This window comes from Microcaecilia unicolor, chromosome 11 (assembly GCF_901765095.1).
Source record: "Microcaecilia unicolor chromosome 11, aMicUni1.1, whole genome shotgun sequence".
Taxonomy (NCBI): domain Eukaryota; kingdom Metazoa; phylum Chordata; class Amphibia; order Gymnophiona; family Siphonopidae; genus Microcaecilia; species Microcaecilia unicolor.
In genome coordinates this window covers 54,293,598-54,317,305 of record NC_044041.1, presented here as the reverse complement: position 1 = coordinate 54,317,305, position 23,708 = coordinate 54,293,598, and the positions used below count along the sequence as shown (strand labels likewise).

Here is a 23,708-nt window from a genome sequence, read left to right as displayed (position 1 = left end):
AGAAACCCCTTTTTTCTACATTTAATCAACAGTCTAGCACTTCATTCTAGTCACCACAACTCTTTCAGCTCCTCATCCCTGCTGTTTCTTTTCATTCTTCCCCTTCAAGGAAGCTAGAAAAAGAGTTACAGATCCTGTAAGCTCACAAAGAAAAAAAAAAGCTGGAAATGTTCACTAATGCTGCCTGCAGAATAATGAGCTAACTTTTTACCCCTCTTCAGACCTTGCGTTAAAAGCTCAGCATTAGCAAACCCTGCGCCCAGCCTATGGGTCTTTTGCACAATTCTCTGCATCTGCCTTTAATAGCTATTGTCTTCATTCCTATGGAATTTAAGTAAGCAGTGTGCTGATGTCAGCCCAAATCTTTGTACACAATTAGCTTGAGCACAAAATTTGTTAACAGAGTGCCCACAAAAGTTGAGCTAAGATGCATGCAAAGCCTAGCGCACTTGCATCATCCCCAAAAATCTCAGGAATAAAACATAAAACCAAAACAAAGATCTTTTTTTGTTCAATCTTCCAACTGAACTATGTCCAGATAATATTTGCGGTTAGCTGTGGTTTTAAAAAAATTGCTTTCAGAAAGGTTGTTACTTTGGATATTTTTACCTACAAATTTCTAAAATCTCTTTTCACAAATTTATTTACAAACACCATGTACTTTCCTTGAAGAAAAAGTCAAATCATGATGTTTTCTAAAGCTGAGAACTGAAAAAGTATTTACATTAAAATCTTGTGTAAGAGATACATCTCATGGTAAATCAAGCACATATAAATTAATTCCTGCTAAATTTCTTGAAGGCGTACTTAGGGGAACAAGAGAAAGCATGAACGGTGCTTTTTCCATGCTGTCATTTCCTCACTTTTATCGTCCTATGAGTTTTGTGCATACATTATGGACAAAGCAGACCTCCGGAAGGATTTGATCTCAGAATTGCTTGTCAATATTATGGTATGGCATTAAATGAAAACCTATAATGGTATTTAGTGCATGTACAGTATATTCTGAAAGGGCACTGGGGAAAAAAAAACCCAAACGAAATACTAAAATCATCTTAAATATGAAACACACATTTTACATATAACAGCAAAACAACCAAACATCAAACTCAGAAAAGCAAAGATGCTATAATTAGAGTCAAGTTACTTTACTCCTGAAGACTTTGGGATTTTTACTGAAGACCAAAAATACGTACAGGAAGTATTTTGGGGTCAACGTTGACTAGAGCAGAAACTTCAAGTAATTAGACTGGAAATCCAGCCGGGCTGAAATGCCCTCCAGTGGAGATACAGTACTACACAATTTGGCTGATCTGAAATGATCTCTAGTGAACATACAGTACTACAAAATCTTGCCAGGCTGAAATGCTCTCCAGTGGATATACAGTGCAAAACAATTTGGCCAAGATGAAATGCTCTCACGTGCAGGTACAGTGCGACAAAATCTAGTTGGGCTGAAACAGCAGTGTAGCCAAGAACATTTTACAAGAGGTGTGGCTCTCCCCCCCCCCCCCCCCCTTTGTACCGCCACCACCTACCCATACCATAAAATCCTCTTGGCTTTAGTCTTCATCCGGGCAGCAGCACTCATAGGCTGCCTGCTCCTGGACTTCCTTCCTGAACCATCCTGCCCCTTCTGATGCAACTTCCTTTTTTACTGTTTTCCTTTTTCACTGCCACTGCCCAGGTGAAAACTAAAGTTAAGAGGATTTTAAGATTGTGGGTCTGACAGGGAGTGTGTACACCACTGATGCACCTAATTTAAATACACCACTGGACTGAAATGTTCTCCAGTGGAGGTACAGTGCGACAAAATCTGGCCAGGTTGAAATGCTCTCCAGTGGAGGTACAGTACTATAAAAGTTGTTTCCCTAAAGAATACATGATGAAATAATCAAAATATATTTTGTGTTAATGCTGTATTTCAGCTCAAGATATTTATATGAAAACAATTCATTCTGAACAGGGAAAAAAAAGTGGAAAATACAGGCAGAGTGGTCACATGCAATAATCTATGTTTCTGGTAAATTCTGAGCGGGATTCCACATAATGCAAGTGAAATATGGATACAGAGAGAAAAACTAGCCATGTCAAGCACAACTTGCATAGGGCATATAGCCATGAATTGGGGTGTGTAAAATTCCTTTGAGTATTCTACAAAAGGTTTTCTGCACATGTAGCCTTTTTATAACACAATGAGGCATATTTTCAAAGCACTTTGGGAGGCTAAGTTCCATAGGTTTCTATGGAACTTTGGGAGGCTAAGTGCTTTGAAAATGAGCCTCCTTGTACTCCAGGAAAATTAAACCACCACTGAAGGGATGGCCAGTGAACCTCAGTGATAACACACTGTGTTTAGTCTCCTTATACAAAAGTGACTTACATATTCCAGTCATCACCGGTTCTTAGCCACCACCACCTTCCCGTGTTATTTTTATTTTACAAAATCTTAGAAAATGTGAATAAACTTATTCAATGTTTTATCACACTATATTAGTACGTTCTTAATATACTCATCTTTGAAATGCGTTATATAGGTCTAGTCGGCACAGGGGTTCTCTTCCCCTATGCATTATCGCCGAGGTTCACTGGCCAATCCTTCAATGGTGTTTTAATTTCCCTGGACTACAAGGAGTTCTATGAAATATAGTAGACATCCTATATCGCAGTTATATGAAGCCAGCATTTTTTAAGGTGCCTTTGTTATCTTTGGCCTTTTTATAACATACATATAAGGACGCTGTGAAATAAAATACACATTCAATACTGGTGTGCTCAGTGCAAACAGCCATGCTATTAAGAAACAGAGCAGCATCACTTGGGTTCTGAATATCTTACTTCCGGTTTTTATGAAACAAACTAAGTAAAAAAAAAACTTTTTTTTTTTAACTTTTAATTTTTTGAGGTGGTTTGTACACCTCACAGATATGCATAATTGCCCTCTCAGTCATTCATGAAAACCAAAGTCCAAATGAGACACTTATGCCTGCTTTAGCACAGGTATAAATGTCAATTTTTTTTTAAAGTATACTATGCATGTACTCGTGCTGCAACACATTCTTTAAAACACTGCCAAAAACATGTAAATAGCAGCTTTTTAAAATAGCTGTTTATGTGCTGTGGTCATTTACATGTGCAAATGTAGCCACTTACACGTATAACAGCCATGCAAGCCTTTTAAAAATGAACTCCTAACTGTATTTAAGTAATCTGCATTTCAATATTTCAGTCTCTAACTCAAACTGTTATTATAGCAACAGTTTAAATTAGCCCATATGTTGTCAGCTAGACTTGAAAAACTGCCATCTGCAGTACACGAGACAAACAATCCAAAAAATTACTTTGTCAGTTTCTGCAGGACTTGCTCACATTCCTGCTCCTTCATCATCAGCTGTTCTTCATAAGAGGAATTCCACAAAGGGGTCACCACATCTGCTATTTGCTTACTGAGGGGTTCCTCCTCACACCCTCTGGCCAAAGCTGGCCGCTTGAGTTCTGTTTGGTCCATGTCATTGCCTTCGTTTTTCCTTTTTTTCACAATAGGATCGGCCTTTGGTTTTGCTAGCCTAACACTCAGGTTTCGGTTCTTCCACATCACCCCATGAAGGACTTTCATGGCTTTGTCCCTCTCCTCCTCACTTTTAAACGTCACAAATGCAAATGTCTGCTTTCCAAATAGTTTTACCTTGTGAGGGTTAAGACCATATTTTGCAAGAAACTTCTTTACATCATTAAACCCAATATATTTAGGAAGATTCTGGATTTCAACTTTGAAGATCTCTGATGTAAACATGTCTTCCTTGATGTATCTGTACACACTGGTACAATCAACAGCATTATCAATATCATTACTACCATCCCCATGCTCCTCTTTGTTTTCTTTGACAGTACTTTCTTTTCCAGTAGAGTTCACTATTTCTTCAGGAACACACACACTGTTACTAGGAGAATCTTCTTCCATCTTTTCAAACCTGCAAATACATTTATATAAATGATTCTAACAAGATATATGTCTATTATGTTACAATAACAAACACTCAAAAGTTCAACCTTAAATTCAGTTTAGGGCATGCCTTTCTGTTTGTAAAACCAACAGTCAACCCACATCGCAATCAATAGCAAGGTACTATAATATCTTTTTTGTTAGCTTTTTATAAGGTACTGAAACTCTCTCTCAATTTATATATTTATAGAATCAATGAATATAACAGCAAGTGAAGAGCCAAATGCCCACCTAATCTAGAAGAATAACTGGCTTTAGGACTAGAACTCTCACCTTGCTTCCCCACTGACATTCCTTATGATCTCAGGTCAGTCACTTTATCTCCTGTTACCTCAAGCTTCAAAGCGTTTTGGAGCAAGGAGTTATTATACTTGCACAAAACATCTTAAACTATTTTACATACTTGGACTTAGGTCCACCTGTGCATCTGAGTACACTGAGTAGTAAGTTTCTCCAGTGTGTTTGATTAGCATTACTTAGTTGCAAGCTCAGATGAGAAAGGAGGAGGGTTGACTAGCAACCTAACCCAGTTAAAAAAAAAAAAAACTACTGCTGATGAAACAGTAAATGAAGATCCAGACTATCTACAATCCTAAATAAATAAATAAATACTGTAGGATCTATGTACTTCATTGCAAGGTCCAGTTCCCATCAATCCTAAGTGCAACCCCTGACTCTTTCCCCAGTACACAATCTCCCCCCCCCACCTCAAATTTGCTGCTGGCATAATAATACCTTCATAACAGTTATTCTGTTTAATATCTGGTGGTGAGTTTGAGCCTATATACTGCCAAAAATCCTATTCTGCTCTTCTTACAAGACTAGAGAGCACCATGCAGTTCAAACATACTGTAACTATATCATGCAGGAAGAAAACTGAATAGGTGCTCAGAGGTGACACCACAAACAAACCTCCGGAAAAACTAGGGGGGGGGGCGAGGAACTTAAAAATTGGAGGGAGGGGGAGAGAGCTAGTCTGAAGGGGATGGGAGTGGAGATTGAAAGGGTGTATATCGCTTTGTCGATGATTATCTTGGCTCCCACATAAACAATAGCAAAGATCTCTGGCATAGATTCATTTGATCATTGCGTCATTTAATTTGAAAGTGAACAATATTGATCCCCAAAACTATTCGTCCTCCAGTAATACAAATGCGTCAGTTCTACCCAAACATTCAACTGGTCACTGACAGCAAAAAGTATCCTCCTGATTCCTTAAAATACACACTATTAGAGAATTTCTCAAACACATAACAATAAGATTTTTGATCGCAGTGAAAATGAAAATCCGAATCTCAGACAAGAGAGGAACCCTCTAACTCACCCGCAGACCGCTTACACGAATCCTCCAGAATTTCCCTACTTTTTCCTGCTCAAAAACCACTCCGACTTCTTTTCAACTGGAGGCAGCCATCTTGCTGACATCACCGGAAAGCGGAAGCAAGACCGGAAGTTAAAATACAACTGCAATTATTAGAGTAAAACAAAATAAAATTGTTTTCAAACCGTGGAGCCACTAAATTAAAAAGGTACTGGGAAACGTTTAAATTTGAAAATATAAAATCATCTATTAATGCAATTTATTTCCCAGCCAGGATTTTTTTTTTTGAGCTGCCATTTTGAGTGGGTGCAGTGGGCAAAGGCTGACGGGAGCCGTAGAGCTGGAGAGAACGAGGTGAAGTAATTATCGTTATGTTAAAAAAAAAAAAAAAGGGTGGGGGGTAAATGGTTTAAATTTTAGTCGGCTGATAGATCGTAGATTCTGTCGCGCGGGGGGGTGGGGGTCTAGGTCGCTAGAAATAGGTGTGGAAGATAGTTGTTTAAACTTAATTTTCTGGCGGGAGAAATGCGTTATAACGGAGTTGGGAGATGGTGGTGGATTTCTTCTTCCTATTTATTTATTTGTGTTGAATAGTAAGAGCTGATTATATACCGGCGCGGTGTGCATGTGTTTCCCTTACAGGGGGAGGTTGTACTTCCTGTGCCAGGCTCGGGTCAGACTGAGGTAAAAGTGCTGGAGAGGAGGTGGAGGAAAAAAATCAGCGCGAAAGCTGACGAGAGGCGGAGAGAGACAATCCGGCACCATCCTGCAACAAATGGCCGACACCAAGGTGAGGATGCCCCGGCTTCTGCTGCACTAGGCTCCCTGCTCTCCTTCGCTGCTTCCATTAATGCTCTTGCAGCTATGAAGTTGTGTGTAGAGGGGGAGGTGGTGCGGGGGGCGCCCAGTCTGCCGCTTCCTTATTCGCGCAATGCGGTACATTTGGGGGAAAAGCATCGCAGGGCTCCGGTTTATCCAGCGGGAAGGAACGTGTCCTCGCCCCTCAGTTTTCTTCTCTGTACAATTCTGGGAAGTGTACATTTTTACTGCCCTAGAAATCTTAACATCCACCCTCCCAGTAGCCGCCTTGCGGGATGTTTGTAGCCCGGCCGGTTTGGGCTGCTGCTTCTGCTACTAATTTGTATAGAAGCACTAGATGTACAACGATTCATAAAAGACGGTCTCTGCTCCTTAAGAGTTTCTAGTTTAGTCAAGACGGACAAAAAGGTCAAGGCTAGTGAGGCTGTTGTGAGAAATGTATAGATTAGTTGCACTCGGCTGGCTGGAACAGTAAAGAGGGAGGGGGAAGTAGAATTTATTGAGGCTTATTAACCGGCTTTGTGAAGTAAGATCATGTACAGCAGGTTTGTTTTTAACTTAAAACATTCACTTTTGTTAACAGCATAATAGTAAAATGACCAAATATAAACATAAAAACAATGAGGTAAATTTGGAAGTAGGGCTAAAATGAAACAGAAATATACACATTCTACAGAACAACAATCATCATAACAAATATGATACTTTCAAATACCATAGAATGTCAACATAAAACCAGTGAAACACCTAATAAGTATGCATCAGAACATTCAATTAATGGATATGATGGTTTATGAATTGCTTTGTGGAGACTACCTGTTTCTTGATGAAATCAAGGACAGCTTCATGGAACAGCTAGTTCAGGAGCCGACAAGAGAAGGAAAAATACTAGACTTAGTCCTTAGTGGTGCTCATGATCTAGTGCAGGGGGTAACGGTACGAGGGCCGCTTGATAACAGTGATCATAATATGATCGGTTTTGATATTGGCATTGAAGGAAGTGAAACTAGGAAATCAAGTACGCTAGCGTTTAACTATAGAAAAGGTGATTACGACAAAATGAGAAAAATGGTGAAAAAAAGACTGAAAGGAGCAGCTCGCAGAGTAAAAACTTGCGTCAGGCGTGGATGCTGTTTAAAAACACCATCCTGGAGGTTCAGGACAAATATATTCCACGTATTAGAAAAAAGGGAAAAAAGACTAAACGTCAGCCGGCGTGGCTAAACAGTAAGATAAAGGAAGTCATTAGAGCCAAAAAACAATCCTTCAGAAAGTGGAGAAGAGAACCAACTGAAAGTAACAGGATAGATCATAAGGAATGCCAAGCCAAATGCAAAGCGGAGATAAGGAGGGCAAAAAAGGACTTTGAGAAGAAATTAGCGTTGGAAGCAAAAATACATAGTAAAAATTTTTTTAGATACATTAAAAGCAGGAAACCGGCCAAAGAGTCGGTTGGGCCGCTGGACGAAAATGGTGTTAAAGGGGCGATCAGGGAGGACAAAGCCGTAGCGGAGAAATTAAATGAATTCTTTGCTTCGGTCTTCACCGAGGAGGATTTGGGGGGGACACCGGTGCCGGAAAGAATATTTGAAGCGGGGGAGTCGGAGAAACTAAACGAATTTTCTGTAACCTTGGAGGATGTAATGGGTCAGTTCAGCAAGCTGAAGAGTAGTAAATCACCGGGACCTGATGGTATTCATCCCAGAGTATTAATAGAACTAAAAAATGAACTTGCGGAGCTACTGTTAGAAATATGCAATCTGTCCCTAAAATCGAGTATAGTACCGGAAGACTGGAGGGTAGCCAATGTTACTCCGATTTTTAAGAAGGGTTCCAGAGGAGATCCGGGAAATTATAGACCGGTGAGTCTGACGTCGGTGCCGGGCAAGATGGTGGAGGCTATTATTAAGAATAAAATTGCAGAGCATATACAAAAACATGGACTGATGAGACAAAGTCAGCACGGATTTAGTGAAGGGAAGTCTTGCCTCACCAATCTAATGCATTTTTTTGAGGGGGTAAGCAAACGTGGACAATGGGGAGCCGGTTGATATTGTATATCTGGATTTTCAGAAGGCGTTTGACAAAGTGCCGCACGAAAGACTCCTGAAGAAATTGCAGAGTCATGGAATCGGAGGTAGGGTATTATTATGGTTTAAGAACTGGTTGAAAGATAGGAAGCAGAGAGTAGGATTGCGTGGCCAGTATTCTCAGTGGAGGAGGGTAGTTAGTGGGGTCCCGCAGGGGTCTGTGCTGGGTCCGTTGCTTTTTAATGTATTTATAAATGACCTAGAGATGGGAATAACTAGTGAGGTAATTAAATTCGCCGATGACACAAAATTATTCAGGGTCGTCAAGTCGCAGGAGGAATGTGAACGATTACAGGAGGACCTTGCAAGACTGGGAGAATGGGCGTGCAAGTGGCAGATGAAGTTCAATGTTGACAAGTGCAAAGTGATGCATGTGGGTAAGAGGAACCCGAATTATAGCTACGTCTTGCAAGGTTCCGCGTTAGGAGTTACGGATCAAGAAAGGGATCTGGGTGTCGTCGTCGATGATACGCTGAAACCTTCTGCTCAGTGTGCTGCTGCGGCTAGGAAAGCGAATAGAATGTTGGGTGTTATTAGGAAGGGTATGGAGGAGTCCAGGTGTGCGGATGTTATAATGCCGTTGTATCGCTCCATGGGGCGACCGCACCTGGAGTATTGTGTTCAGTACTGGTCTCCGTATCTCAAAAAAGATATAGTAGAATTGGAAAAGGTACAGCGAAGGGCGACGAAAATGATAGTGGGGATGGGACGACTTTCCTATGAAGAGAGGCTGAGAAGGCTAGGGCTTTTTAGCTTGGAGAAGAGACGGCTGAGGGGAGATATGATAGAAGTGTATAAAATGAGTGGAATGGATCGGGTGGATGTGAAGCGACTGTTCACGCTATCCAAAAATACTAGGACTAGAGGGCATGAGTTGAAGCTACAGTGTGGTAAATTTAAAACGAATCGGAGAAAATTTTTCTTCACCCAACGTGTAATTAGACTCTGGAATTCGTTGCCGGAGAACGTGGTACGGGCGGTTAGCTTGACGGAGTTTAAAAAGGGGTTAGATAGATTCCTAAAGGACAAATCCATAGACCGCTATTAAATGGACTTGGAAAAATTCCGCATTTTTAGGTATAACTTGTCTGGAATGTTTTTACGTTTGGGGAGCGTGCCAGGTGCCCTTGACCTGGATTGGCCACTGTCGGTGACAGGATGCTGGGCTAGATGGACCTTTGGTCTTTCCCAGTATGGCACTACTTATGTACTTATGTACTGTTTAATTTTGGATTTATTTATTGATGGGGTATTGAGATAACAACTCCAGTAGCTCGGACGTAAGGTCAGTGCTAGGCAGACTTCTATGATCTGTGTCCTGAAAATGGCAGGCAGATCAGGATGGACTTTGATGGGAACTGCAGTAATTGGGAAGTAAAGGCCAGGGCCAAGCAGACTAAGGACTGTGCCCTGGAAATGGCAAAGAGAACCTGCTGTGTATGCAATATAAAATATGCGTTGATCACCTGCACTCATGGCATATAATATTTATTACGTTTTATTTACCGCCTTTTTGAAGAAATTCGCTGAAGGCAGTGTACAGTAAGAATAAATCAAACATGAGCAATAGACAATTACAGCAGTAAAAATATTCAAATAACAATACAAAGTATGGCATAGTTTACTACTTACAACGTCAACACAATACGTAATAGAACATTTTAATTGATAGTAAAGGGTATAAGCAAATATGGAACATATAGATAGGTTAGAGAGTAAGGCAACTAATTTAAAGAAAGTTGCACATGAGGTCAGAGAGATGAATCACAGTGAAGGAGGGGAAGACATCTTAAGGTTGAAATATATGAATTTAAGCACGTATTGATAGTGAATGTGGCTGTTGTAACCATAATAAGCTTGTTGGGCAAACTGAATGAATCCTGCAGGTATTTTATCAGTTGTCATTTTCTATGTTACTATGGGGCTCATTTTCAAAGCACTTAAGACTTACAAAGTTATATAAGTTTTTTTTGTTTTTTTTTTTGTTACATTTGTACCCCACACTTTTCCACTCATGGCAGGCTCAATGCGGCTTACATGGGGCAATGGAGGGTTAAGTGACTTGCCCAGAGGCACAAGGAGCTGCCTGTGCCTGAAGTGGGAATCGAACTCAGTTCCCCAGGACCAAAGTCCACCATCCTAACCACTAGGCCACTCCTCCACTCCACTTAGTTGTCTAAGTGCTTTGAAAATACACTTCTAACTACTGCCTCTTTGAAGAAATTCACCCAAGGCAGTAAATAATAAGCCATACATTAACGGACAATTCACAACAGTAAAAATATATTCAAATGTTTGTGTTATGGCATAATATTCTACTTACAATAGCAACATAATACATATTGGACATCTTAATATTGTAGGGTGTAAATGGAGGTGGAACACAGATAAGAGGGAATAACGGGAGTTAAAAGGAAAAGTAGGGTGACAAACTCCCCCCCCCCCCCCCCCCCCGGTTCACTAAGCTGCGCTAATGTCTGCAGTGCACTATTGCAGACACAGCCCATTCACTTTCCTGCACGGCTTAGTAAACAGGGGTGTTCATGAGAAATTGCATCTAAATTTGGAAAATGTACTTGAAAATGCTTATTGACTCCTACTCTAGCTGCAATCCTGCAATAGTGTTAGCAGCTGGTGTTAGTCCTCTTCTGTTAAAGGCTTGTGAGAAGACAAGCTTTCACCTGACGTAGAGATGTCATATGTTAAGAGGAACCTTTGCATGTGCTTTCCAGAATGTGGAGGCTACTCTAGAGAGGACTTGGCAGGTGTCATCAGTGTGTTTAAGTTTTTTAGATAGTTTGTGGCCTGAAAATGGGTCCCAGTTGGTGAAAATGCTGCAATCTAAGATGGTCTCTAGAAGATATAGCTATTTATAGCATTTCCTTCAATTAAGAATATACGTTTTAAGGCTTCTTTTGTTCAGTTCTTTCTAGCTGTTATTGGAATAATCTTCCATGTGAATTATGTTCAATGAGGAATTATTTTTTTGCGTAAAGCTTTGAAAACATATATTTACTAGTCCTGGGGAGGGCCTTAATTTTTATTGTATATAATGAATTTATCTGTATTTATGTAATTCCTGATGTTCTGTTATCAGCTTCTTATTTTATATTAGATAGATGTAACACCTTGAATCTAAATTTAGAGAGTTTGCAAGAGATAAATCCTTGATAATATAACAATGTGATCTCCATTTGCTGAGGGTGTGGTTAGGGATATTATTGGGAGGATCTTAATGACATTGAAGGGGCATGGAGGAAGACCCTGTTTACTCTGGCTCATTACCTTCAAGGGTGTTGATGATCAGGCATAGCTTTGAATTTCACCCTGTATTGTACTGGTAGCCAATGAATAAAGCTTTGCAGCTACCATTAAGCATGTGCGAAGTTCATTTTATGACCTTGTATCGCATTTGAATGAAAATTTTCTCTTTGGGCTGTATGAGAGACCATTGCAAGTTGATCTATAGTGTTTTGTGCTTCCTTTTGTCAGGAAGCACAAGGGGAGCATGACACCTCAACTGAAAATGTAGAGGATTCCAATCATGACCCACATTTTGAACCAATTGTTTCCTTGCCTGAACAAGAAATTAAAACGCTTGAAGAAGATGAGGAGGAACTTTTCAAGATGTAAGTAAAATAAGCATTGTATGAACAATTGGTACCAATTTTGGTTCTAATTTTGTAAATTAATTATTGGAGAGAGCTATTTTATGGCAGTAAAATAGAAGCCTTGGCTTTGGTCTCTTAAAGACAAGATCAGCTATTAACATGAAGGGCCATTGCTCCTATTGTAGGGATTTACCCATCTCCATGGAAATGTATTTCAGAATAAATGTACAATATGGAGGCTAAGTGGACCCAAGAATAGGGGTTTCCTGCAAGGACAGTCTTATTAAATAATACTGACTTGTTTTGTTCTTTTCAAAGACAGTTGTTTTATTTTCTCTTAACTAGAGCTAACTGTATTTGCTTATGCTGCCCTGGCTTTATGGAATTTGTTGCCCTTGAAACTAAGTTTGAGTCCTACATCAAATTAAAGACGAGGATAAAATTCTGCTCTTTGGGCAGACCTTAATATAATGGCTAGTTGAAAGCTGGTTGGGCTTGTGGCCACTAAGCATCTTTTCTTTTTTTCCTATTAGACTTTGTAAACAGCTTTTCCATTATATCTGCTAACAGGTAATCCCCTCCCCCCAACCAGTCTAGACCTTATTTGGTTATGTCCCTCAACCAGCAGATGGAGGTGTGCTCAGTCTAAGGTGTGCCTCATAAGAGGGCACTGTGTGGCTTTCGGTTCAATACATGTTTCTCTTCAGCAGATGGTAAAGATATCCACCACACTGAGCTGATCTGATTTTTGTAGAGCTCCTTGGCCCAGCTGAGCTGATCTGATTTTTGTAGAACTCCTTGGCCCAGCTGAACAGGTCACCCAGTGAAGCAGACAGTGCCAGAAAGTGTTCAGTGGCAGATCCCTGAGGCATTCAGGATCCTTCCCTGGCCAATGCAGGCTGCCAACTTCTTTTTTGGGGAGTCCCTTGTCTTATTCTTCCTTTCTGTCCTCCACCCCCTACCCCCCTTACGAGAGCCTGCCAAAAAAGTGTTGCCTTGGCACACTTTTCAGCTGAGGCTGTAAGGGGAGAGAAACCACCAGTCGGCCTCACTGGAAGGAGCTTATGCTGGTCAGATCTTGCTGCTATTTGGGCGTAGGGCAATAGAAGATAGCCAGCTGTATGTGCTGGGAGCAGCCTTCTGAGCTTCTGCACCCAGAGGGAGTTCAGTGCTGGAAGGCTTTCAGGCAGTGATAGTCGGGTCAAGTGATGCTCCTGCTGCATGGGATGCATGAAGAGGGCATGGGTAGTCAGCTGGGAGCAGGGCTGAGCATCTAAACCTGTAGGCAGGCTGCAGGATAGCCTACCAGTTCTTGCTACACAGAGAATTTGTGGACAGCACTTACTACCACCACCACTACACTCTCATATCTGGATGGCCGTTATGTCCTGAGGAACTTGGTCAATCTGCTGACCCGTCAGACCTTGCAGAGTACTTTTCCCCTGAACTTATTTTGTTGCACAGAGCCTACATATTCAAGCAAGGGGGGAGGGGGAAATGTTGCCCAGGGGCTCCTCTGTCCTCAGAGTGAAGCTTTCCATCCTCAAGAATTGGGAGGCATGGTTTTATCCCCTTTTGTGTTTTGCTCTTTAGCAGGTGGCTTCCCGAGGGGGGGGGTTCTGCTCAGAGTGTGGTGGATCAGCTAGAGCTGCGGTGGTCAGACTTTATACATAGAGGGCCACATGAGTGTCTACTAGCCCTAGCAGACTGTAACATTACATAATGTCGGAACTGGGAATGCACAGAACTCCGTAGACTTCATGTGATAAATGTTACTAAAAATGACGGAAAGAAACTGCTAGAGTGGCTATTCTGAAAATATTTGCAAAATAAAGTATTTAAAATTGCCAAAACTCTGGTTAACAGTGTTTTCTGTGTGTACTTCCCATAGTCTCATGGGCTGCTTAAAATTCAATGGCAAGCCGTAGGTTGCCCACCCCTGACCTAGAAGGTAAGCTTCCTGCAAAGGAGCTACATGCTGGAATTTTCCTGCCCCTTAAGTTGACACCTGTCGTACCCTGAGAAAAAGGCAGTGTTGGCCATTCTGGAGTACTGTATAAGTAGGCTGCAGCATCGCCCTCAATTTAGTTTGGCGGCTGGTGTGCATGTGGTAGCATATGGATACCGTCTTTATGGAGGCCTCAGTGGAGCGTGTCAAGCTCTATGATGTCATGCTCCCATTCCAAAGGTTGATAAGGAGCATCAGGTGAGTGTGCTGCATGTCATGGCAGTCCTCTCCCAATCCAGATCAAATGTTGAGCCCTACCAAAATCAAACAAACTTCATTCAAACTAAAAAAAGCTTCCTTCTCAGGTCCACAGTTCTTAAGGGGGGGTGACACCTTGAGGAGGGCTGCTATTACAACATTCCTCAGCTGAAGCAGCTCAGTGTACAGGTTCTGTAACTGAAATTCAGTCTTCCTTTTTGGGACATCAGACTTCATAGTGTGCTACAGGGGTTCAAGAGTTTTAAGGCGCTCAAATGCCTTGGGAAAATTCCTAAGGACAGGAAGTTTTGTTTAAGAAATGCTTTATGTAAAAGTAAACATTCTCAGGAGATCACATGACATCATGCTCTGGAGTAGACTATGATTCGAGTCTCTCCAGACCCCGCATAATCTACCCATTTATAAGTCAAGGAGGAGCTGGCTGATCGTGGGGGCAAGCTTTAGAAGACAGATTTAAAGCGGCCTGTTAACAGTAAAGGCACATAGGAAAGGCGCCAACCGCGGCTGACCTGGAGAGAAGATGGAGGGGGGGGGGGGCTCTTGGTGAGCTCTGCCTGGGTAGTGGAAGTTACTATGGACGTAACTGTGGCGATGGAAGCCCTATTTGACAAGAGGCTCCAACCCACAGATGCTAAGCTGGTTCGAGTGCAAAGTCATTTGGAGGAGCTCAAGCAGGTCTTTGTTTCCTATGAACCTGCACCGGTGAGTTGGGGGACCATATGTCTGCCGTTGAAGCGATGTAGGCACAATATATGAAGCAGAGGTGGCAGCACTCAAGGAAAAAATATTTATTAGGATTTATTTACTGCCTTTTTGAAGGAATTCTCTCAAGCCTTGGAGAACAGATCCATGAGGAATAATCTCTGCTTGCTCGGTCTGCCTGAATCTGTGCTCGATGCTGTGGTTCAAATGAGAGATGCATCTCCCAGATTGTTATGGCCCCTTGCGGATCAAAAGAGCCCATTGGTTGGAACCACAGCAGGCTAGTGGAAATAGACCGAGGGTGGTCATCTGCAAAATCCTCAATTATTCTCTAAGTCAGCGGCCTCCGATTTGGGAAGACATTGACCTATGAAGGCAGGAAAGTACTGTGCTTCCAAGATTACTCTGCTAGTGTAGCGGCTCAGAGAAGAGACTGCTCCTATCTGCACCAAGCTGTTTGGGCTCAAGATCCGCTTTGCGCTGATGTATCCAACTAAGCTTCGGGATAGCACACCATTTTGATACCCCCGCAGCGGCTGAGGAATTCCTGGCCTAGTGGAGGCCCGCATGACTGGGGAAGCTTCCCGTTCGGACCCTGCATAATTCTATCCACAACGTGTTCGTGGCCTGTTGGTGGCAGAGAGAAGCATCTTGACTAGATTTTTTTTTTAAATTTATTTATGATTTTCCTTTTACATTATGCATATACATAAATCAGAAATACAGAAAATAATGTACAATATTGACATTAAAGCAAAGAAGAAAAGGAGATATTCAATTATTAGACCACAACAATTTCAGATCCAAGATCAAGGAAATATTATTAACAAGAAGAAAAAAGAAAACAGAATCTAAGGTGGAAGGATTCTCCGGTCATTAGCTTCCATTCAATGTATGCTTCACTATTCTTTACTCATAATAAATTGTTGAAGTTTCTTAGGTTCAAAGAAAATATAAGTCTGGGAATTAATTATTACGACACATCTACAGGGATACTTAAGTAGGAAGGAGCCCCCAATACTAAGTAACCAAGGTTTCAAAGCTAGGAACGCCTTCCTCCTTTTCTGGGTATCTCTGGATAGGTCAGGAAAATTCTGAATTTTAGCTCCTAAGAATTCTTCATTAATATTGCGAGAGTATAACTTAAATACATTATTGCTTGACTAGATTTTTGTCCCACAAATATATCTCGAGGGGGCTCTGGCATTTTTTGTTTTGGCTGTTGCACTGCTGGGGGGCAGGGGGAGTCTCCCCTTGCCTGGATTCACAGCCTCTAAACTGTGGGTGGACCCCCTGGGACACGGAGTTTTAGGAGACGGAGAACTTTGGTCTTCTCAGAAGGGTCTTGTGGATTCTGAACTGCTTACCATTCTGGTAATGAGTTCCCATCTATTTTGATGCGGCTCACTTTTGAGACATACTCCCTGCTGGATGCTTGCAGGTCCTCCTCATCTTAACCATCTTTTTTACTATAGTTTTCCCACCCTCCGTTCTTACTGAGTTCCTCTGTGACTGCCATGAGGCTTGATGTTCGGGACTTGGCTGACTTTTGGTTTCTGAGACCTTCTTGCCTTAAATAGAAACAGACAGTGGTAGGGGAAGGGTTCATGCGGGACATGGACAATTTAAGGCTGTCTCGATTGGTAGATGAGGTTGAATATGTGAGTTGAGGGGTCTATTTGGGCTTCATAGAGTTCTATTGGATTGGGAGTATAGTGGTGTGAGGTGTCCCTTTTTTTTCTTTGGGTAATTATCTTGATGGGGGCTGGAATGAGGGTAGGTGTGTGTGTGTTATTGTTCTGTGGTGGAAACCAGTTAGCGAGGCTTTGGGGTAGGAAGGGGGAGGATAGGGAGGAGTGTTCTATGGCAGGGGGTGACTGGAGTGCGGGGTCTTTGGTGGGAGGGAGAGAGTATGCTATACCAGTTTTTCTCTTCTGGTTCACCTCTTGTCTGCCTGGGAGGGGGGGGGGTGCTGGTGGTTGGGACAGCCTTCTCCTTTCTCAGGAATTTTGTCACCTTTTTCGCATCTGTCACAGATACTGCAGTGAAGTTAATTATGTGGAATGGTATTCCTCCATAAAGCGTACCAAAGCTTTACAGCATTTGCAACTGCTGCAAGGCTGATATTGTCTTCTTACAGGAGATGCATTTAAACGCTGAAGAACATGCTAAATTGAAGAGGTAGTGGGTGGGGGGCTGTGTGGCTGCATCCGCAATACGGAAGAAACTAGGGGGTGCCTATTTTATGCTGTAAGGATGTTGTGGATAAGATTCTTGTTTTGGAGACAGACCTTGAGGGTACATTCTTGCTCGGGCTTCAGTGGCTCGTCAGGAGGTGCTTCTTGGTTATGTGTATGCCTCTAATTGGTTTGATAGGCAGTTTTATTTAACGCTTGACTAATCTCTTGTTGAAATTTCCTCGTGTACCCTTATTGATTTTTTTTGGGGGGGGGACTTTAATACTGCTTGGGATCCTGCATTGAACAAATCTAGCACTCCTGGGTCTGATATATTCCGGCCAACGCGGGGTCTCCCAAACACGTGTGATCTTCTAGATTTGGTGCATTCTATCCAGTCTCTGATCGACTATATACTGGTGTCCAGGGAGGAGTTCTCTAGTATTTCGCAAGAGAAGGTCTCTGATGATGCTTGGGTGTGGGCGGACTGGTCCCCACATAGGGTGGGGGTTCGGCCCAAGGAATGGGTTTTCCTGCTGGAATTAATATAAAGATGCAAAGTTTCAAGAACATTTGGTGGCATGTTGGAGGGACTAAAACATAATGTGGTGGACTTTGGTCCTGAGGAACTGAGTTTGATTCCCACTTCAGGCACAGGCAGCTCCTTGTGACTCTGGGCAAGTCACTTAACCCTCCATTGCCCCATGGAAGCCGCATTGAGCCTGCCATGAGTGGGAAAGCGCGGGGTACAAATGTAATACTAATAATAATGTGGGTCATGAGGATAACCCCCTGATAATACTGGTAGGGCGGCGAAGGCTGTACTTCATGGTGACATCAGTTACACTAATCATGTTTGTCGGGCCACAGACCATGAAATCTTCCGCTTAGAACATCAGTTGCAGGTGGAGAGGTAGAGGTTTGGGGTTATTCTTAGGGAGGTAGATAAAACAGAGGGTAATCGTGACACAAACTGTTCTCAATGAGGGTGGTGGTTGGCCTGATTGGTGTCGCAGAGGGTTGGGCTGCGGCAGATCCTTTGCTTTGAATACTCACAGGGGTATTAGAATTACTACTGGTGCTGAGATTTGAGTGGTGTTGCAGCAGTACTATCAAACCCTTTACCCAGTCTTGTGGCCTGTAAATGCATCCTGCAGACATGGACCTCACCTGAACCCCATGCATAGGCGAAACCAGATCCATCTATTGGCATCCTGGGATGCACGGGGCTCTCTTAAAAGGAAGAAGCTGTTTTTGCTATTGTGGGAACCGTACTTGCGAGGCCTCCCCCCATGGATGTATTCTTCTTAATGTATTAGGCTAAGGGTAGGCACTAAATTCAGTAGATGAACTTGTGGTGGAATTTGGACATGGAGAAGGTTTGGTAATCTGTGGCATAGTGCTGTTTGGGATGGGGGGGAGGGAGAGTGGGATAGGGTTTTCCTTTTGGGGGTGGTGGTAATTTACTTTTCTGAATGTGTACGAGGTACTTATATGTCCTGTTCAGTATTTACGTTAGCCTAATCGAACTTGGGGCTGAGGGGGGGCGTTGGCCGCTGGGGGAGGTGTTTTCAGGTGTTGTTTAATATCACCTTGATAAAACTGATTGTTCACCCATGGTCTCTTTAATAAAAATGCCGTCTTCCTCAGCAACCCTCGAGACCGGTTATGCACTCCTACCAGTAGAGGGAGACTAAGAAACGCTGAGCTTTGAACACTGTACATATAACCTGTGCAGAACCCCAACTAGCCTGTATTTTCTCAGTCTCCAACAGAGGTAGAGGTACAGCCTGTGCAGTCGTACTAGTTTCATTGGGTAGAACTTCATCTTCTAGCTCTTTCGGCGGGTCATATGGCCGGGGTGGACAACGTGGACGCGGATTATCTGAGCAGACACACTCTAGATCCCGGAGAGTAGGCACTGCATCAGTCGGTTTTCTCTTGCATTGTGCTGGAATGGGGTCTTCCAGTGATAGATCTCATGGCGACGGCAGCCAACGCGCAAGTACAACAGTTTTTCAGTCGAAGACAAGATCCTCAGGCAGAGTGAATCGATGCGCTTCTGCTGTGGCCCCAGGAGTTGCTGTATGTTTTGCCGCCATGGCCTCTAGTCAGTCAAGTAGTTCAGCGCATCGAGCGTCACTCAGGTCTGGTGCTTTTGGTAGGTCCGAATTGGCCACGTCGTCCGTGGTTCGGAGATCTGGTGCATCTAGCGGAAGCGGATCTGATTCCATTGACAGAGGCTGTGTCATTGTGTCAGGGTCCGATCGTAATGCCAGACCAGTCTCCATTCTCGCTTATGGCTTGGCTCTTGAAAGGAACAGGTTGAGGAAGAAAGGGTTTTCTTCTAGGATCATCTGTACGATGTTAGTCACGCAAGCGTTCCACTTCTCTGGCGTATGTTCGTGTCTGGAGGCTTTTCGAGCACTGGTGTTAGGATCGGTCATTTCTTCCTTTTTGTACTTCAATCGCGGACGTGTTGGATTTTTTGCAGGATGGTTAGGCTAGGGGTTTGGTCCTGTCTACCTTGAAGGTGCAATCTGCGGCTTTGTCCTGTTTCCGGGGAAGGATTCAGGGAAAGTCCTTGGCTTCTGATTCTGATGTGGTCCGTTTCTTGAAAGGGGGTGTTGATTCGTCCTCCTCGGCGTCAGTTGGTGCCCCCGTGGGATTTGAACCTTGTTTTGGATGCTTTGGTACGAGCCTCCGTTTGAGCCTTTGGTTTCGGCTACTTGTAAGGATCTCTCTCTGAAAACTGTGTTTTTGGTGGCCATTACGTCGGCCCGGAGGGTTTCGGAACTTCATGCTTTGTCTTGCAGGAAACCTTTCTTGTCTTTTTTCCAAAGAAACATCATAAAGGTTTCTTTAAGGCCAGTGCCTTCCTTTTTGCCTAAGGTGGTTCCCACATTTCATGTGAATCAGACAATTTCTCTGCCAGTCCTAGGGGATAAGGCAGGAGATTCAGAACAGTGTCATTTGGCTAAACTAGATGTTCGGCGGGTGTTACGTTTTTACCTGAAAAGAACTCAGGGGTTTCGGGTCTCGGATCGCTTGTTCGTTCTCCATAGTGAAGCTAAGAAGGGCGCAGCCGCTTCCAAGGCAACTATAGCCTGGCGGTAGAAGGAGGCTATTGTATCTGCCTATTTTACTGAAGGGCCGTAAGGTGCCTCTGGTGTTTTCGGCTCATTCCACTAGGGGGGTGGCAGCCTCTTGGGCGGAAAATAGTATGATCCCTCCACTGGATATTTGTCGGGCAGCAGTTTGGTCATCCTTACATTCCTTTGTAAAGCATTATAGGATTGACGTTCATGCAAAGGAAGAGGCAAGTTTTTGACCTCTGGCCTTCGGGGGTCCCACCCATAGATGTTTACTGCTTTGGTACATCCCACGCGTCTTGACCTCTGGCCTTCGGGGGTCCCACCCATAGATGTTTACTGCTTTGGTACATCCCACGCGTCTTGACCAGTCTGGAGGGTCGCTGAGGAAGGTGAAATTAGATCTTACCTGCTAATTTTCTTTCCTCTAGACCCTCTAGACCGGTCAAGAGCCTGCCCTGTATAGGTAGGCCAGGAGGTGTTCTTTTGAGCCTCGTTATTTTGCTACAGCTGATAATTGTTGCTTACGTTTATTCAGGCTCCAGTTGCCAGGTTCTGTTGCTGTTACGTATCTGGTACAGATTGATTGCTCTTGTGACCAGCCTGTGGAAGCACAAACATTCTTAGTTTTAAGTTACCACGTACAGGGTTCTGTGAGTGGTTTGGTTTTATTCTCTGCTTTGTTCTTCATATACTGGCTAGTTGGGGTTCTGCACAGGTTATATGTACAGTGTTCAAAGTTCAGTGTTTCTCAGTCTCCCTCTACTGGTAGAAGTGCATAACCCACGCGTCTAAGGTTTGGCAATTAAAATTCAATGCATAGTGATGCACTTAGGGAGTAGAAATCCACGAGAGACGTATGTGTTAGGTGGGGAGAGTCTGATATGTACAGATGGGGAGAGGGATCTTGGGGTGATAGTATCTGAAGATCTGAAGGCGACGAAACAGTGTGACAAGGCGGTGGCTGTAGCTAGAAAGTTGCTAGGCTGTATAGAGAGAGGTGTGACCAACAGAAGAAAGGAAGGTGTTGGTGCCCCTGTACAAGTCGTTGGTGAGGCCCCACCTGGAGTATTGTGTTCCGTTTTGGAGGCCGTATCTTGCTAAGGATGTAAAAAGAATTGAAGCGGTGCAAAGAAAAGCTATGAGAATGGTATGGGATTTGTGTTACAAGACGTATGAGGAGAGACTTGCTGACCTGAACATGTATACCCTGGAGGAAAGGAGAAACGGGTGATATGATACAGACGTTCAAATATTTGAAAGACATTAATCCACAAACAAACCTTTTCCGGAGATGGGAAGGCGGTAGAACGAGAGGACATGAAATGAGATTGAAGGGGGGCAGACTCAAGAAAAATGTCAGGAAGTATTTTTTTCACAGAGAGAGAGTGGTGGATACTTGGAATGCCCTCCCGCGGGAGGTGGTGGAGATGAAAAAGGTAACTGAATTCAAACATGCGTGGGGTATACATAAAGGAATCCTGTGCAGAAGGAATGGATCCTCGGAAGCTTAGCTGAAATTGGGTGGCGGAGCCGGTGGGGGGAGGAAGGGTTGGTAGTTGGGAGGCGGGGCTAGTGCTGGGCAGACTTCTACGGTCTGTGCCCTGAAAATGACAGATACAAATCAAGGTAAGGTATACACAAAAAGTAGCACATATGATTTTATCTTGTTGGACAGACTGGATGAACCATGCAAGTCTTTTTCTGCCGTCATCTACTATGTTGCTATGTTACCCTACACAGTCAATTAAAATGTTCTATTACGTATTGTTGACATTGTAAATAGTATACTATGCCATATTTTGTATTGTTGTTTGAATATTTTTACTGCTGTAATTGCTGCTTAAAAAGGCAGTAAATCCTAATAAATAAAGAAAATAAGTAATCACATTGCTGCAGAGTGATTCTAATAGCTCCATATTGGCCCAGGAAACCTTACTGAGTAGACCTAATGCAGTGGTTGATCGATTTGTGAGAAGCATCTTCTCCAGGAGAGGGGCCTTCTATGTTTAAGTCCCATATTTGTGGGACTTCCTTATAGCGTGGCTCTTTGAGAGGTCACGCTTATGGTGCAAAGGATATTCAGAAGATGAAATTGCTATCCTGCTTCAGGCTAGAAATTGTTCCACCTCTGTGGCATATGCTAGGGCAGTGTTTCCCAAGTCTGGTCCTGGAGTACTCCTTGCCAGTCAGGTTTTCAGGATATGCACAATAAATATGCTTAAGAGATTTGCATATAATGGAGGCAGTATATGCAAATCAAGTTCATGCATATTCATTGTGGATATCCTGAAAACCTGACTGGCAAGGGGTAGTCCAGGACTGAACTTGGGGAAACACTGTGCTAGGGTTTACATGTCTTGAATCATGGTGTGCAAGTAGGGCAGAATCCCAGTTTGTGGCAGAGAACTCACATTTTAGTCTTTCTTCAGGAGGACTTTAAAGCGGTTTGGCCCTGGAATCATCAAAAGTACAAGTCAGCCTTGTGTTAAGGGTTGATTTAAAAAATCTTCTTTAGCGCTCATCTAGGTGTGGTTCATTTATCTTGGGTGTGCCATGTATTCGATTAACCCTCCCCCCCTTCCTCTTTGCAGTTTTCCTCTGAGTGGTGTTCAAAGTTTATAGCTTCTCTCTTTTGAACCTCTCAAGTAGGTAATGTTCAAAACGGCGTTCTTGCTTGCTATCTTGTTAGCGCAAAGGTTTCAGAATTGCAGGTCTAGTTATTTAGAGATCCCTTCCTCCATTTTATGGAGATAGGGGTTCCTCCTTCCACGTTAATCAGGTACTAGTACTTCCCCCTTCCACATGAGAACCGCAGAGAGTGGTATTGATTGGTGCAGTTGTTGGATATCTATCAGGCTTTCAAATATTTAGAGGTCACAAATTAGTTCTGAAGATAGGACAGAATACTTGCTTTAGTCAGAGGTACACAAAAAGGGAGAAGCAAATTTAAAGGCCACTATTGCCCGTTGGCTAAGTGATTTCAGCTTGCATTGTGAAAGTTGAATGGACATCCCAGTTTCTTGACCGCACATTCCACCAGAGGTTTCAGCATCTTTGTCAGAATCCCAAGTGGTGACTCTCCTGGACATAGCAAAGCTGCAGCGTGGTCATTTTCATGGAACTTTTATGAGGTCTTACAGAATAGTTATGTGAGCAGAGGCTACTTTTGGGTCCAGAGTTCCTTGGGCAGGGATTAAGGAGTCCACCTTTCTCAAGGATTGCTGTGCCACATTCTACTAGACTTCTTTGGTGAGGGCACTGAGGAAGGAGAAATTCTTAGTTTTTGTTCCTTTGTCCTGCCAGACCTGTCCAGAGACTCAATTTTGTATCGTGATAAGACTGCTAGTTTAGTTTTCATTATTTTAGAAGAAAGTCTTTTAAGGTTTTTTTTTTTTTTAATAGCACAGTTATTCAGCAAAATACTATTAAATGAAAAATTATATACTGGTAGCATCCTTTGTGAAACGCCTATTCTCCGTTGCCTTTTTTTCATTTTGAAATACTGAAGACCTAAGGGTTCATGAGTGTGCTACCCTTTAGTAAGTCTCCATCTACTGGTTGATAGGCATGACCCACAGATTTTGAACAATTAATAGGTAGGGCATAATTTTTCCTCTCTAAACTACAACTTTTTTTTTTTTTTTTTTACTGTTTAGCACCTTG

General features: G+C 42.9%; 2 protein-coding genes across 2 annotated transcripts in view; one reads left to right on the top strand and one right to left on the bottom strand.

Moving 5' to 3' along the window:
- The window catches only part of TRMT2A (tRNA methyltransferase 2 homolog A), a 28,474-nt gene extending 22,986 nt beyond the window's left edge, over positions 1-5,488 (bottom strand). Inside the window, exons 1-2 of the mRNA XM_030217738.1 lie at positions 5,328-5,488; positions 3,342-3,971 (exon numbers count right to left, since the gene is read on the bottom strand). Of these exons, the coding sequence (XP_030073598.1) occupies positions 3,342-3,961 (620 nt within the window). The 5' untranslated portion in view covers positions 3,962-3,971; positions 5,328-5,488. The remainder of the gene's footprint in view (positions 1-3,341; positions 3,972-5,327) is intronic.
- A 96-nt stretch (positions 5,489-5,584) lies between these two features.
- RANBP1 (RAN binding protein 1) overlaps positions 5,585-23,708 on the top strand; it is a 46,191-nt gene continuing 28,067 nt past the window's right edge. The window contains 3 exon segments of the mRNA XM_030217739.1: positions 5,585-5,678; positions 5,967-6,114; positions 11,726-11,862. Coding sequence (XP_030073599.1) covers positions 6,100-6,114; positions 11,726-11,862 — 152 coding nt within the window. The 5' untranslated portion in view covers positions 5,585-5,678; positions 5,967-6,099.